This window comes from Neophocaena asiaeorientalis, unplaced genomic scaffold (assembly GCF_003031525.2).
Source record: "Neophocaena asiaeorientalis asiaeorientalis breed wild unplaced genomic scaffold, Neophocaena_asiaeorientalis_V1.1 scaffold263, whole genome shotgun sequence".
In the NCBI taxonomy this organism is placed as follows: Eukaryota; Metazoa; Chordata; class Mammalia; order Artiodactyla; family Phocoenidae; genus Neophocaena; species Neophocaena asiaeorientalis.
This window is the reverse complement of record NW_020175015.1, coordinates 1,511,420-1,526,310: the sequence shown is the minus strand read 5'-3', so window position 1 is coordinate 1,526,310 and position 14,891 is coordinate 1,511,420. Positions and strand designations below refer to the sequence as shown.

The window sequence follows — 14,891 nt, the reverse complement described above, 5'->3', positions numbered from 1 at the left end:
TATATTTCTGTTTTTGTGCCAGTATATGGTTTTATTCTGATAAGAGTCTCCTTCTAAGCCAAACCTGGTTGTAAGGAAATTATATTATAAAAGCTTTCACATAGCCTGGGTGAAAGCCAGATTTTAAGGTAGAGCTAAGATTATTTAGCCCAATTGATCCTCCTAGATTGGGTTACATCAGTCCTGGGTATTGCTATATAGTCACAAAATAAACTTTAGGTGAATTGGGAAAATGTTGCCCACCAGGACAAACAGCACAAGAGTTGATGAAAATGATAATGGCATTATTGAATGCCTGCTATTTTCCAGGCACTATGCAAGGTATTTTATATACACTATGTAAAATTTAAAATCTTGGGTAATGGAAATCTTTCAGACATACACAAGTAGAATAATATAAAGAACCTCAATGTACCCATTGCCCATTTTCAACAGTTATGAACTCATGGACAGTCTTGTTTCATCTGTGCCCCTATTTACTTCCCCTAAGGACAAAATATATTGAAAGAAATTTCAGATAAACATAATTTCCTCTGTAAGATTTTGGTATGCTCTAAAAGGTAAGGACACGTTAAGCACAGTCACAAGACTGCTGTCACACCTAAAAAAATTAACAGTTCCTTAATATCATCAAAGGTCTTTAGTATTCACTTACCTGATTATCTCATACATTTTTTTAGTTCAAACCAGAATTATAATAGGGTAAATACATAGCAATTGATTGATAAATCTCTTAAGTATCTTTAATCTATAGGTTCCACTTCTCTCTCTCTCTTTTTTTTCCTGGCAATTTATTCATTGAGGAAACCTAGTTGTTTGCCCTTTAGAACTTCCCACAGTCTAGATTTGCTGATTGATTCCTCAAGGTGTAATTTAACATGTTCCTTTATTCCCTGTATTTTCTGTAAATTGTTAGATCAGAGGTTTGATCGATCTTAGGTTTGTTTGTGGTTATTTTGGTTTTTTTTATTTGTTTGCAAGTATAGGTGATATCGTATACTGCCATCAGGAGGCACATAATGGTCTGGTTGTCTCTTTTATTTTTTTAATGTTAGTAGCCTTTGATGATCACTACCTAGATTCATTCATTCATTCATTCATTTGCACTATCTCATTTAATCCTTACCATACCTCTTCAAGGTAACTATCATTTTATAGGGGAGGAAATGGAAGTCCAGAAAGGTAAAGTGACTTTCCCGGGATCACTAGCTAATGAATGATAGAGCTCATGTTCAAATTCCTATGTATTTGACTTCAAGGCCTATATTATGGATTTTATATCCATAATATAAAAAGGGAAAGGGAAATTTGCATAGTAATATCTGGCAGGCACAATGCAGAGGTTTTAAATAAGCTGTGAGGCTGCTCACTTTTCAATGCTTAAATATTTTGAGATCTGACTTGTCTAAGCAGTGGTAAAGCATTTTGAAAGGGAGTTAATTTACATGGCTTATATGCAGGTAGTTCGCTGATTTGTAAATTTTTACTTCACGTGGTGTTTTCTCTAAATATGTAAACCTATGTATGTAAGTGTCTGGGTGTTTTAATTGTGACATAGATATTCGCTGGAACCTTCTTGCCCTTCTTGATCTAGGTATAATTCTCTTGAACCTCTCATTCCACTCCCAAAGCACATGTTGTTTCTTTGATACTTTGACCTAGATGTGAAACTTGACACCCTAAGTTCCTAAGAAAACCCCCACTTAACAAAACACTTGTGAACATACAGGTTACTGAAGGTTTGGTAGAGGAGACAGAGAAGGAGAAGTTATTCTTAAAAATCCACCACTGAAGCTTGACTGACCCTTGAATTTATCCCAGTCTCTTTTTGTCTTGCTTGTTCTCTCTCCTTTCCTCCTTTCTCTCTCCCTTTTCAAGGGCAAAATAACATTATCATGCAGAGCAGACCTTGGCCCTAGCTGCTGCATAGGCTGTTGAGGTTTTACCTTTAACACTTGTCAATGTATTTTTTTCCGAGTTCTCTTTAAAAGGAATTATGGTACCAGCTGTTCCTATAATAATTTTTCTACCTAATTACATAATAGAGATAATATTTTTAGATGAAAAACAACAATAATTGGTTGCATCAGATGTGTTGATGTCTAAGGTTTATCTGGCACTGGTTATTGTTTTTTTTTAATCTATTTTTTATTTATTTATTTTTATTTTTGGCTGCATTGGGTCTTCATTGCTGCACACGGGCTTTCTCTAGTTGCATCGAGCAAGGGCTACTCTTCGTTGTGGTACGCGGGCTTCTCATTGCGGTGGCTTCTCATTGCAGAGCATGGTCTTCAGTAGTTGCAGCACGCAGGCTCAGCAGTTGTGGCTCGCAGGCTCTAGAGTGCAGGTTCAGTAGTTGTGGTGCACGGGCCTAGTTGCTCCGTGGCATGTGTGATCTTCCCGGACCAGGGCTCAAGCCCATGTCCCCTGCATTGGCAGGCAGACTCTCAACCACTACACCACCAGTGGCCCTGGTTACTGTAATTGCCAGTTTCTGTCAGCTCATTAAAAGTGGAGGCCCTTTACCAATCTGTTTGAGCCTTGTTCTACTACAGGCAGGGTACAGTAGAAAAGCACTATGCTTTAGAGTTAATTGGGCCTGGATCTGCCTCCCAGGCTTATCCACTCATGAGCTAAGTGATCCTGGACAATTTTTTTAACTCTTCAGAGCTACTTTATGGGATTGCTATGAGGATTATATAAGATAACGCCAATAAAACTCTTGTCACCATGCCTCAGGAAATGGTTACTCCCTTCTGTGGGTCAGTATTGCTGCAGGAACTGGGAACCAGCCCTTGGAGTATAGTCAAACATTGGTGATGATTTCCATAGTCCTGGTCAACTTTTGTACATTTTAAAATGCATGTTTTTCACACCCTCCTTCTCCCAGGAGCACTGTTAAGTTTAAACTAATAATTGATTATAAAAGGCCATAAATATCAGCATCTCTAAGGTAATTTGTGTGTAGAAGAGAGGTGTGTGATAACACTTTTTTTTTTTTTAAAAACATAGATGTGAAGGAATTACAAGTCCAGAAGGCTCCAAATCTATAGTAGAAGGAATCATAGAGGAAGAAGAAGAAGACGAAGAAGGAAGTGAGTCAGTAAACAAAAGGAAAAAGGAAGATGACATGGAGGTGGGTGAAAGCCTGAATACACTTGGAAGGATGGGTTAGGGAATGGTTCAAAAGTGTGTAAGGTGCGAAAGGGAGGTAACATTGTTCTTTTTGTCCATCGTTAGATATTTTAGGAGACGAAGATACCATCATAATAGATACTTAGATTAACTGTAAGATATAAAGCACTGTTGATGGCTCTGACAAATTGGAACATAAAACTTACAGTACTACCCTACCCTCAAGCAGACTGCTTTCTCATCAGGCCCTTTCTCACCTCTGTACTTCTGTTCCTGTGATTTATCTCATGAGAAAATCCCATTTCGTACCAGTCTAACCTAAACTTATCCAGATCCTTCCCATCTTTCAAGGTGTATCTCCTTGGGGAAGCTTTCTGACCCCAGTTTATATTAGTCCCTCTGCAGTACAGCACTGAGAGCCTGTAGGACACACCTTAGCACTTTCTTTTCTGAAGTTGTGACCAAGTCATAGAACTGATTTTCATAAGCCACCTTCAAAATATTATGGTTTTCTTATAGTCATCCCTAGAATGTAGATTCAGTGTCCTCTAATAACATAAGAATTGTCTCCCAACAAAAATATCCTATGTATTTTGAGGGCAGGAACTGATGTTCTGTGTGAATTTCCTTCAGCGTATAGCTCAGGGTTGTGTGCATAGTGAGTGTTCTGTGAGAACTTGCTGAGCAACTGATTTGAGGACACCAGTGGGAAGGGGTGCTTTTTCTGGGAAATGATGAGTGAGTGTGAGCCATAGACTTTCTGGGATGGATTATGAACATCTTACTAATGACAGGGAATTAGTAAGATGTTACTAATCTTACTTATGTGTACTTGGTGTATACCACATATTCCTTTGCATTTGGAGATGCTAGTGTTAGCAAGGAAGAGGGTGCATTTTTTTTAAACAGTATTTTTAATTTAATGAGGATCTTCTTGTCATCCTTAAGATCAATGAATAATACTTTGTACCTCTTTGGAGTTTACAAAATTATAAATAATGCATGATCAGTTTGCCCTCCAACACTCTGTGAGATGAGGGGAGACCTTTTCTCACATGTTAACACTACAGAAACTGAGACTCAGAGATGAAGAGATTTGTTCAGGGTAATCAATTAGTGTTTAGTAGATTTGAGACTGATACAAACTATCAGTTACGTTTTACCTTTTATGTGCTAGGATCTATACTGAATGCTTCACATTAATATCTCTAGTTCTCATTTTGCCTCTGCATTGTAGGTATTAACACTGTTTTACAACTCAGATGCAGATACTTGCTTATGGTCACATATAAATGTTAGTGCTAAAACACATCTAGATCCTCTGGTTTTTAATTCCAACTCATTTTTTCCTTATAATTTTTTATAGGGCCTATTGTATGGGGTTTTATGAACTCCAGCAGTTTTGTTAGGGGGACAAACTGAGGCATATCAGTCAATGAGGAGCATAGCTAAACAATCTCCACCTGAGGAAGGACACAGAGAAACTCTAGTAGTCAACAACTTCTTGCAACTAGTAGATAAGTCCTGGAGATCTGATGCACAGCACAGTAATTATAGGCAACAATACTGTATTATAAACTTCAAAGTTGCTAAGACACTAGATCTTAATTGTTCCCACCGCAAAAAAATGATAATTATATGACATGTTAGAGGTGTTAGGTAACACTATGGTGGTAATCATATTGCAATATATAAATGTATCAGATGAACATGTTGTACACCGTAAACTTAAACAATGTTGTATGTCAGTTATATCTCAAAGGAAAAATAAATAAAAATGATGGAGAAAATGTTAATAATGCCAATTAAACTTAACAGCAACAGCACAAAAAACCGGGCAAAGCTTCATAGGGGCATCTCTGTTTAGCACAATATAAAAAGTTGTGTTTCAGATGACCCTGAGGCATACATAAGAGGTCAGTTGCATCCACTCTGCTCTGTAAAAGAAAACAAGCTATACTTTTTTATTGGGGATGGGGAGAATCTAATACAAAATGGTTAAAATACAGAAAAGAAAGGGAAAACATTTAAGCTTTGATCCTTAAAGGAATAAACTTCACTTGTCCAGGAGATATTCCTTTGTGCATAAATCTCTTTCTTTTTCGGACTGCTTTATTGAAAGGTAACTCATCCAAAGCATACCATTCAGTGATTTTTAGTACAGTCACAGTTGTGCAACCATCACAACAATCTAATCTTAGAACATTTTCGTCACTTTTAAAAGAAATGTCTTACTCATTTGCAGTCATTTTCCATTTCTCTCCATCCTTTCCAGATCTAGGCAATCACTAATCTGCTTTCCATCTCCACAGATTTGCCTAATCTGAGCATTTAATATAAGTGGAATTATGCAGTATGTGATCTTCCATGACTTCCATTCCATTGCATACTGTTTTCCAGGTTCATTCTGTTGTAGCATGTATCAGTACTTCATTCCTATTTATGGCTGAATAATATTCCATTGTATAGATAGACTTTTTTTCAGATTTATTGAGGTATAATTGCCAATTAAAATTGTAAGATATTTAAAGTGTACAATGTGATGAACAGATGCATTGTGAAAGGATACTCCTCAATGAGTTAACACATCCATCACCTCACAGATTTACCTTTTTTGTGTGTGTTTTTGAGGACATTTAAGTTTACTCTCTTAGCAGATTTCAGTTATACAATACATTATTGTCAACTATAGTCACTATAATTGTGTTTTATATTAATTAGATCCTCAGACCTTTTTCGTCTTATAACTGAAAGTTTATACCCTTTTACCAACTTCTATCTATTCTTCTACCTTCCAGCCCCTGGCCTGCTAACCACTTTTTTTTTTTTTTGCGGCATGCGGGCCTCTCACTGTTGTGGCCTCTCCCATTGCGGAGCACAGGCTCCGGACACGCAGGCTCAGCAGCCATGGCTCGCGGGCCCAGCTGCTCCGTGGCATGTGGAATCTTCCCAGACCGGGGCATGAACCCGTGTCCCCTGCATTGGCAGGCAGACTCTCAACCACTGCGCCACCAGGGAAGCCCCTGGTAACCACTTTGATAGACCACACTTTTAATCCATTCATCAGTTAATGGACATGTGGGTTATTTCCACTTTTTGTCTTTTAGGAATAATGCTGATATAAACATTCAAGTAAAAATTTTTGCATGGGCATAGGTTTTTATTCTCTTGGGTATATACCTGTGAGTGGAATTGCCGGATGGTAACTCATTTGAGGAACAGCCATTCTGTTTTCCAAAGTGCCTGCATCATTTCATATTCACACTAGCAGTGTATGAGGGATCCAGTTTTTCTGTATCCTTGCCAGCACTTGTTACTGTCTTTCTTTTTGATTATAGCCATCCTAGTATGAAGTGGAATCTCATATCTGTGGTTTTGATTTACATTTTTCTAATGACTATTGATGTTGAGCATCTTTTCATGTGCTTATTGGCCATTTATGTATCTTCTCTGGAGAAATATCTCTTCATATCTTTTGCCCATTTTTAAATAGGGTTATTTGTCTTTTTGAGTTGTATTTGCGGATGAAATCTAGTATGCATTTGGGAGCGGCTTGTGAGATTATGCTGTCTCTGTGGAGCTGATCTCTTATAAATGACTCATAAATGGGAAGCACTGCATGCAGTAGGACAGGCTGAGGTTCCAAGTTGAAATGACAATTAGTGTTCATTTCAAAGTGTCCTGTGTCTGGAAAATATTAATAGAAGAGAATAGAATGAGTTGTTTAGTGAGATCTAGAAGATCCAAGTTTCCTGACTCCCCATCCAGTGATCTTTTTTTTTAAATTGTGGTAAAAAACACACACAACATAAAATTTACCATCTTAACCATTTTAAAGTGTATAGTTCAGTAATATTAAATATATTCACACTGTTGTGCAACCAGTTTCCAGAATTTTCTTATCTTCCAAAACTGAAACTCTGTACCCATTAAACAACAACTCCCCTTTCCCGCTTCCCCCCGACCCCTAATAATCACCATTCTACTTTCTGTTTCTGTGAATTTCACTATATTTTAGATACCTCATATAAGTGGACTCATATAGCATTTGTGATCATTAATGATCAATGCAAATCAAATCAAATGCAAATCAAAACCATAAATATCACTTTGTACCCATTAGGGTGGCTACTGCCAAAAAAACCCAAAATAACAAGTATTGGCAAGGATGTGGAGAAATTGGAACCATTTTGCACTATTGGTGGGATTACAAAATGGTACAATCACTATTAAACATGGTATGGCAGTTACTCAAAAAATTAAAAATGGAACTACGTTATGATCCAGCAATCTCACTTTTGGGTATATACCCAAAAGAAATGAAAGCAGGGTCTTGAATAGATATTTGCACACCCATGTTCATAGCAGCTGATCTCTTAATAATAAGTGCTGTTGGAACATCTTTTCATGTACTTATCAGCTGTTTGTACATCTTCTTTGGAGAAATGTCTGTTCAAGTCCTATGCCCATTTTTAAATGAGGTTATTTGATTTTTTTGTTGTTGAGTTACAGGAATTCTTTTATGTCCTTTGGATATTAACTCCTTATGAGATACATGACTTGCAGATATTTTCTCCCATTCAGTGGTATGCCTTTTCACTCTATTGATTGAGTTCTTTGATGCACAAACGTTTTTAAGTTTGATATAGTCCATTTATCTATTTTTACTTTTGTTGTCTCTGCTTTTGGTTCCATAACCAAGAAATCATTGCTAAGTCCAATGTCGTGAAAAGTTTCATGATGCTTTCTTCTAGAACTTTTACAGTTGTAGGTTTTTGTATTTAGGTTTTAATCCATTTGAGTTAATTTTTGTATGTTGTCCAACTTCATTCTTTTGCTTATGGATATCCAGTTTCCCCAGCACCATTTGTTGAAAAGAGTGTCCTTTCTCCATTGAGTAGTCTCAGCATCCTTATCAAAGATCATTCGACTGTATACGTGAGAGTTTATTTCTGGGCTCTCGAAGTTTTTATTCCATTGCTCTATTTGTCTGTCTTTATATCAGTACTATGCTGTTTTGATTACTGTAACTTTGTAATATATTTTGAAATCAGAGAGCATGAGTCCTCCAATTTTGTTCTTCTTTATTAAAATTGCTTTGGCTATTTGGGGTCCCTTGAGATTCTATATGAATTTTAGGATGAATTTTTCTATTTTTGCAAAAAATGCCGTTGGGATTTTGATATTGTGTTAAATCTGCAGATCATTTGGGTAGTATGAACATCTTAACCATGTGGTGATCTTTAATACAATATATGCTGTCTCATGCTCACTTCTAGATTTTCATATTTTGGTTGATATGTGGTCATCTAATTATTTCAGTTATAATATTTCAAAATTTTGATGCAGAAAAGTATAGAGAACCTTTTATTTGTTCAGCTTGTATTTGATGAGTGCATACTCTGTGCCATCTACTTTATATCGAGATTTAACAGATATTGACATTTTGTCATATTTGTGTCAGTTTTCCTTTTTTAAATTACCATTGCAGGAACATTATATCATTGTCATAAATAAAAATATAAGAAAACATGTTCTATGAACAAATCAACATATTTTCAGTTTTCCCTTCCAGTTCTTTCCCAAAGTATACCATATTTTTCCAGTAGTAATCCTAACTTAGATGACATGTTGTACTCTGCTTCTTTCACTTAATATTATATTGTAAGCATTTTCCATACTACAGTGTGTTTTTGTAGTTATTCTTCTGATGATGTGTTCATTTTGCCAAATGAGTATAAGAAGCTCAATCTTGGCCTTACCATTTACTAGGTTTGTGATCTTAAGAAAGTTTCCTAGGTTCACTGAAACTAATAGAAGTAAAAAGTAAACTTCTGATTATCTAAACATGGAAATTACAACAATAACCTAGGTCACAAGGCTGTTATAAGGATTAAATGTATATTAAAATGTCAGGGACATGGTAAGCTCTTAATATGTGCTAGTTTCCTTCCCTTTCCTTTTCCCAGGGACCTAGTTTTTATCCTGTTCCTCCAGGGGTTGCCCTCAGAGACTCAAAACTTGCTCTTATTCCTCCAGACCAAGAAAGACCATCCTTACACTTGGAGAATTGAACTGGCAAAAACAGAAAAATACTGGGATGGCTGGTTCCGAGGCTTATCCAATCTCTTTCTTAGTTGTCCTATTCCAAAATTGCTGCTCCTGGCTGGTAAGTGTGTATGTGTTTTTATTAGTCAGCTTGGGCTGCCATAACAAAATACAATAGACTGGGTGGCTTAAACAACAGATTAATTTTCCCACAGTTCTAGAGGCTGGAAGTCTGAGATAAGGGTTCCAGACTGGTCGAGTTCTGCTAAGAGCTTTCTTACTGACTTGCAAACAACCACCTTTTCACTGTGTCCTTACATGGCAGAGAGAGCGAGAACAAGCTAGCTCTCTGCTGTTTATTCTTATAAGGACACTAATCCTGTCCTGTGAGGGCCCTACCCTTATGACCGCATTTAACCTTACTTACTTCCTCATTTAACCTTAATTACTTCCATATCTCCAAATATGGTCACATTGTGAATTAGGCCTTCATCATATAAATTTGGGGGGAACACAGTTGAGTCCCTAGCAGTGTATGTATATTGTCATCTCAGCATGTCTTTGTTAAAACTATTTACCAAATGGGTAGCGACTTCCAAAGTGAAGTACCATCCTCCCTCATTTGTGCCCTTTCTCCTCCCTTTGCCAAATCCCTAAACCTAACTAAGCATAAGCATCCACCTGGGATGGCCGAATTCTGGCCTGGCCTCTACCTGGTCAAGCCCAAGTCCTTCTCCTTGAGTGGTATAAGGATATTCTGAGTATAATGGAAATTTGAAAAGTAAAACCCTATTTTCAGAAACCAGCTTAAACAAGCAAAGTGGTTACGGGGAACCTCAGCCTAGAAAGCTTCATGTGGTGAGAATATACCCTCAGGGAGTTAGGATTGGCATTAACATGAATTGAGAATGTCATCATGTTTACAACTCTAGCAATTTTTACTTCATTATTGAACAGCAGAGCCTATTTCACACAGCTTTTTTCTAGCAAGCTACTTATGGATTCTCTTATTTTGTTCTAGGTGTTGATAGATTGGATAAAGATCTGACTATTGGCCAAATGCAAGGTAAGCTGTGAAGAAATTATGTTCCTAGGTCCCCTGAGGGCAGAGAAATGGGCAGAGTCATATGGAAATTTTCCATCTAAAAATGGGAATTGTACTACCACATATGCCTCAGAGTTGTAAGGATTAAAGTGAGGCAATGTCTTTGAAAGGGGCATTATAAACTATAAAGTACTCTGTGTAAATATACAATATTGTGAAAGATATTCTGAATACTGATCAGTATTTTTATTATTGTTCGAATTCTTAGGAAAGGGAAAGGTCCAAGATAACCCAGATACAAAAAGGTTGAACTCTATTTAGAAGACAGCATAATGAGGTGGTAAAAGCAAGGGCTCTGAGAAATGCGTTTGAGTATTGCTTCCTTCCTACTAATTTTTTTGACCTTGGGCAAGTTACTTGACCTGCCTTAGCTTTAGTTTTCTCGGTCTATAAAATGAGAAAATTGATGGCAACCTCACAAGGATTGTGAAGTATAATGAGTAGGAAAGTGACATGTTGTGCTTAGGTCCAGGTGTATTGGCTAGATGACTGTGGAGGTAGTGGAACCAATTTCATGGAAGCTTTTGGCTTTAGTACAGATGAAAGGCCTGGTGAATGTGAAGTCAGTAGTCACTGGCAACTTTGGGTTATAGGAAGAAGAGGTGCTAACTCCAAGGCCAAGGTTTCAAGCTTAAGCAGATTCTGTTCTTGACCTTCCTTCTTTTCTACTTACTCTCCCTGGGCAATCTCATGGCTCTCATTTATACCCTGATAACTCCCAAAACTAAACATCTGACTCATACCTCTCCATGTATCAAACCTGCTGGACATCTCTACTTGGATGTCTCATGGGCCTCTCAGACTGTTCCTTGAGCTGTCCTCAAGCTCTCCACAGAGAAGGGGGCTATTTTCCTTGATAATAGTTGTTCAAAAGTCTCTGAATGATTTTTCAAACTCTGACCTTAGACCTTCATACCATACCCTTCCCTTCTCCCAACTACATAGTGTCCTGAGGCCTTGAGCAGGACCATGGGCTGGGACTATGTGATTTTTTTGGCACTGATGTTGGTAATTCTAGTTTATTTTTAAATTTATTTTCGGCTGCATCAGGTCTTTGTTGCTGCACGTGGGCTTTCTCTAGTTGTGGCGAGCGGGGGCTACTCTTCGTTGTGGTGCATGGACTTCTCATTTCGTTGGCTTCTCTTGTTGCGGAGCACGGGCTCTAGGCATGCGGGCTTCAGTAGTTGTGGCATGTGGGCTCAGTTGTTGTGGCTCGTGGGCTCTAGAGTGCAGGCTCAGTAGTTGTGGCGCATGGGCTTAGTTGCTCTGCGGCATGTGGGATCTTCCCGGACCAGGGCTCAAACCCCAGTCCCCTGTATTGGGAGGCGGATTCTTAACCACTGTGCCACCAGGGAAGTCCTGATGTTGGTTATTCTGAGCTTAGACATTTTTCCGTAAATTCAATTAAGCAAACCTTTCCTAAGCAAGAAAAGACCTAGTTGTAAGACTTGTGCTTGATACTGGGCACACAGAAGAATCAGACATAGCTCTTGATACTATCTGAAAGCAGTTAATCTTGACTAGAATAGCATTTGGAATCAGTGTTGATCACCAGCCTTGGAAGCAGACAGTCCTGGGTTTGAATCACTCTTACTGGTTTTGTGGCCCGAGTAGATTGCTGACTTCCTTAATTCTGAGTTCCTTCATCTATTGAATGGAGATAATGAAATAATTCAATTGTGTGAGGTTTAAATGAGAAAATGTGGATGAAGTAAAATAAATGATGGCTTCATTGTGTCCAGGAGGCACTCCTGATACCTCATTAAATCCCTCCTGTTTCCCCAGTAAGGTTTATGCCAAGACCACCTTCTCTTTCAAAGCATCCCATGAGTATGTATAGAGAGTAATGACATCCATAAAACAAAAGGAAATGTCTAAATCACCACAGATTTCAAACCACAGCTTTCCCAGCACTGTTTAAACCAGCTGAATTAGTTACTGAATCCTAGAAATCCAGCACTCATTGATGGTGCAACTTAGGTGAATGATTTAGGCTCTCTGAACCTAAAGTTCCTCATCTGTAAGATTGGCGGGGAGGGGCTTCCCTGGTGGCACAGTGGTTAAGAATTCACCTGCCAGTGCAGGGGACATGGGTTCGAGCCCTGATCCTGGAAGATCTCACATGCCGTGGAGCAACTAAGCCCGTGTGCTACAACTACTGAGCCTGTGCTCTAGAGCCTGCGAGCCACAACTGCTGAGCCCACATGCCACAACTACTGAAGCCTGCGCGCCTAAAGCCCGTGCTCCGCAACAAGAGAAGCCACCGCAATGAGAAGCCCACGCACTGCAATGAAGAGTAGCCTCCACTCGCAGCAACTAGAGAAAGCCCGCATGCAGCAATGAAGACCCGATGCAGACAAAAATAAATAAATAAAATAATATGGAGTTGGAAATATGCCCACCTCATAGAATAATTGTGAGGATTACCCATGATTATGTTATTTTATGTGTACTGGGTACAGCATTGTTAGTATGTGTGAGCTCTCCCTGATTCCTTATACCCCCTCTTCCAAAGAGGAGTGAAAAATGCAGCCCCAGTCATCAAGGTTTGAGTTTTAAGTTTTATCAGGTTATTTGCTCGATCGTTCATTCATCCAAAACTTACTAAGCGCTTATTTAATATCTAGCCCTGGGTTGGGCCCTATTAGGGATATAGAGCAAGTAATGATATTAGCCCTGTTCTTATAGAAATGACACACTCCTGCGGGGGCAAGCACCAGTGGCATATAGATATTAGTTTACAGAACAACAGGGGCACAAGCTGCTCTGTGTTTGGATCCATTAAATGCATTAACAGTAGTACATTAGGAGATACAGCAGAGAGGGGACTAGGCTGGAGCACCCAGCGGCAGCTTACTGCAGGAAGAGGGGCATAAGCAGGACCTTCCTGGAGGGAATGGTCTTAGTTCCTCTGCTGATTAATTAAGTGGCCTTGGGCAAATCACTTCACTAATCAAGGCCTTGGTTTCATCATCTCAAAAAAGAATTTCAGTATTTGTCCTGCTTAATTTTATAGGGTAAATTTGAGAATCAACTTAAAAAATGGGTAGATGAGTATTTTGAAAAAAGATTTTAAAGCACTGTGTAACTGGGGTAAGAATCCCAGAATGTGATAGCCAGAAGGACTTCCAGAGCTTACTCCCTTATTCTGAGGCTCTGAGAGTCTGCTCTCTCTACCTGTGGGAGCTCTGGGTCCCGTATTCTTTAGTCTCCTTAGAGATCTTGCTTTATCAGTCATTTCTGTTCATTCTTAATAACTGTCACATTAGTTGTGAGCTTACAGTGTTCTACAGGACAGTGTGAGAAAGTGCCTAGTACCGTGTCTGGCACATAGTTAAGCACTCAAATGGTAACTTATTATTGTAATAATAAATCTCAAAGTCCTTAACATGGCCTACAAACCCCTTAATGGTATGGTCCCTGCTTACCTCTCCAGCCTCATTGTTAACTCTCATGAGCACCATGCCAAAGTTTTTCTTTTCAGGAGCAAATACCATTTCATCCTTCTTTCTTTGTGTAAGTTATTTTTTCTGTGTGGGAAGCCTTCCTGGATCCCTATTTGATTGCAAAGCCCCACTTCTTGTGTTTTTCCAGTTCCATATGCTCTGTGTTATCATAGGAACTACATGCTGCATTAAAATGTTGGTTTTTATGTTTTGCTCTCCCACTAGACTGTAGTGTATACAGGAACTGTTTCTATGTGTCTGGCCCAAAGTAAATGCATACTAAATAGGTGTAGAAAGAAAAAGTGAAGGGAAAATGATTTGCTCAAGGTTACAATTTCAAGTATTACCATCCTCCTCAAAGGCTAGGTGTAATTGGGTCCAGAGTATTGGCAGGGAGGGGATGGGGGAGTCCTGGCCTCCTGGAGTGACCTGTGAGGCTGCAGAGATGGTAAGGAGAGGACCATTTTAGTCCCTGAGGTGGCTTTGGTTTGTATCTTCCCCAGGGAAGTTCCAGATGCAGGTCCTACCCCAGTGTGGCCATGCAGTCCATGAGGACGCTCCAGACAAGGTGAGTCTGGTGCTTGATGAATGTAAAAGGACAACGTGGAATAACTGTGTGTCTCACAGAAGGTAGAACCAGCCTCTGAGTCAGCCTGTGTCGCCTGCAGCAGCTGCTGTGGGGCCTACACAGATGGGACTCCACCAGCTCCCCAGACCTCTCCCTGGCAGCTGCTTCTGGTCTTGGCTTTGTGTGTATGGGCTGAGGAGTTACTGGCACCCTGCTATTTCACCCAGGGCCCTATGGTTAAGATCTTAAGCTCTACTTCTCCATTGCCCCCGAAAGCCAGATGGTAGAAGGGATAATTGGGTAGAAACTGCTCTCTAAACCACAGTGACAGTTAGGAATTAATATGTGCTCCTCCTGTAGGAAAAAAGTGCTTTGTAACTCTAAGGGGATAAATAAGCCTTCACATCATTCCTCTTGACTTCTCTGGACCCATCCCTGGCAAATGGTGGGGAGGAGTCTCCCAGCCCTGCCAGGACCCAGGTCCTTTTGATTTCAGGCTCCTCAGAACTGTAGGACCCATGAGTCCACCAGAGAGCCTTACCTTCCAACAGAAGCCCACCAGACCTCCAAGGATGAACCCCGTTGCTAC

General features: G+C 39.3%; 1 protein-coding gene across 1 annotated transcript in view; it reads left to right on the top strand.

The window, feature by feature from the left end:
- The window catches only part of PPME1 (protein phosphatase methylesterase 1), a 75,886-nt gene that overhangs the window by 58,329 nt on the left and 2,666 nt on the right, over nt 1-14,891 (top strand). Inside the window, exons 9-12 of the mRNA XM_024761996.1 lie at nt 3,013-3,136; nt 9,175-9,304; nt 10,205-10,249; nt 14,238-14,302. Coding sequence (XP_024617764.1) covers nt 3,013-3,136; nt 9,175-9,304; nt 10,205-10,249; nt 14,238-14,302 — 364 coding nt within the window. The remainder of the gene's footprint in view (nt 1-3,012; nt 3,137-9,174; nt 9,305-10,204; nt 10,250-14,237; nt 14,303-14,891) is intronic.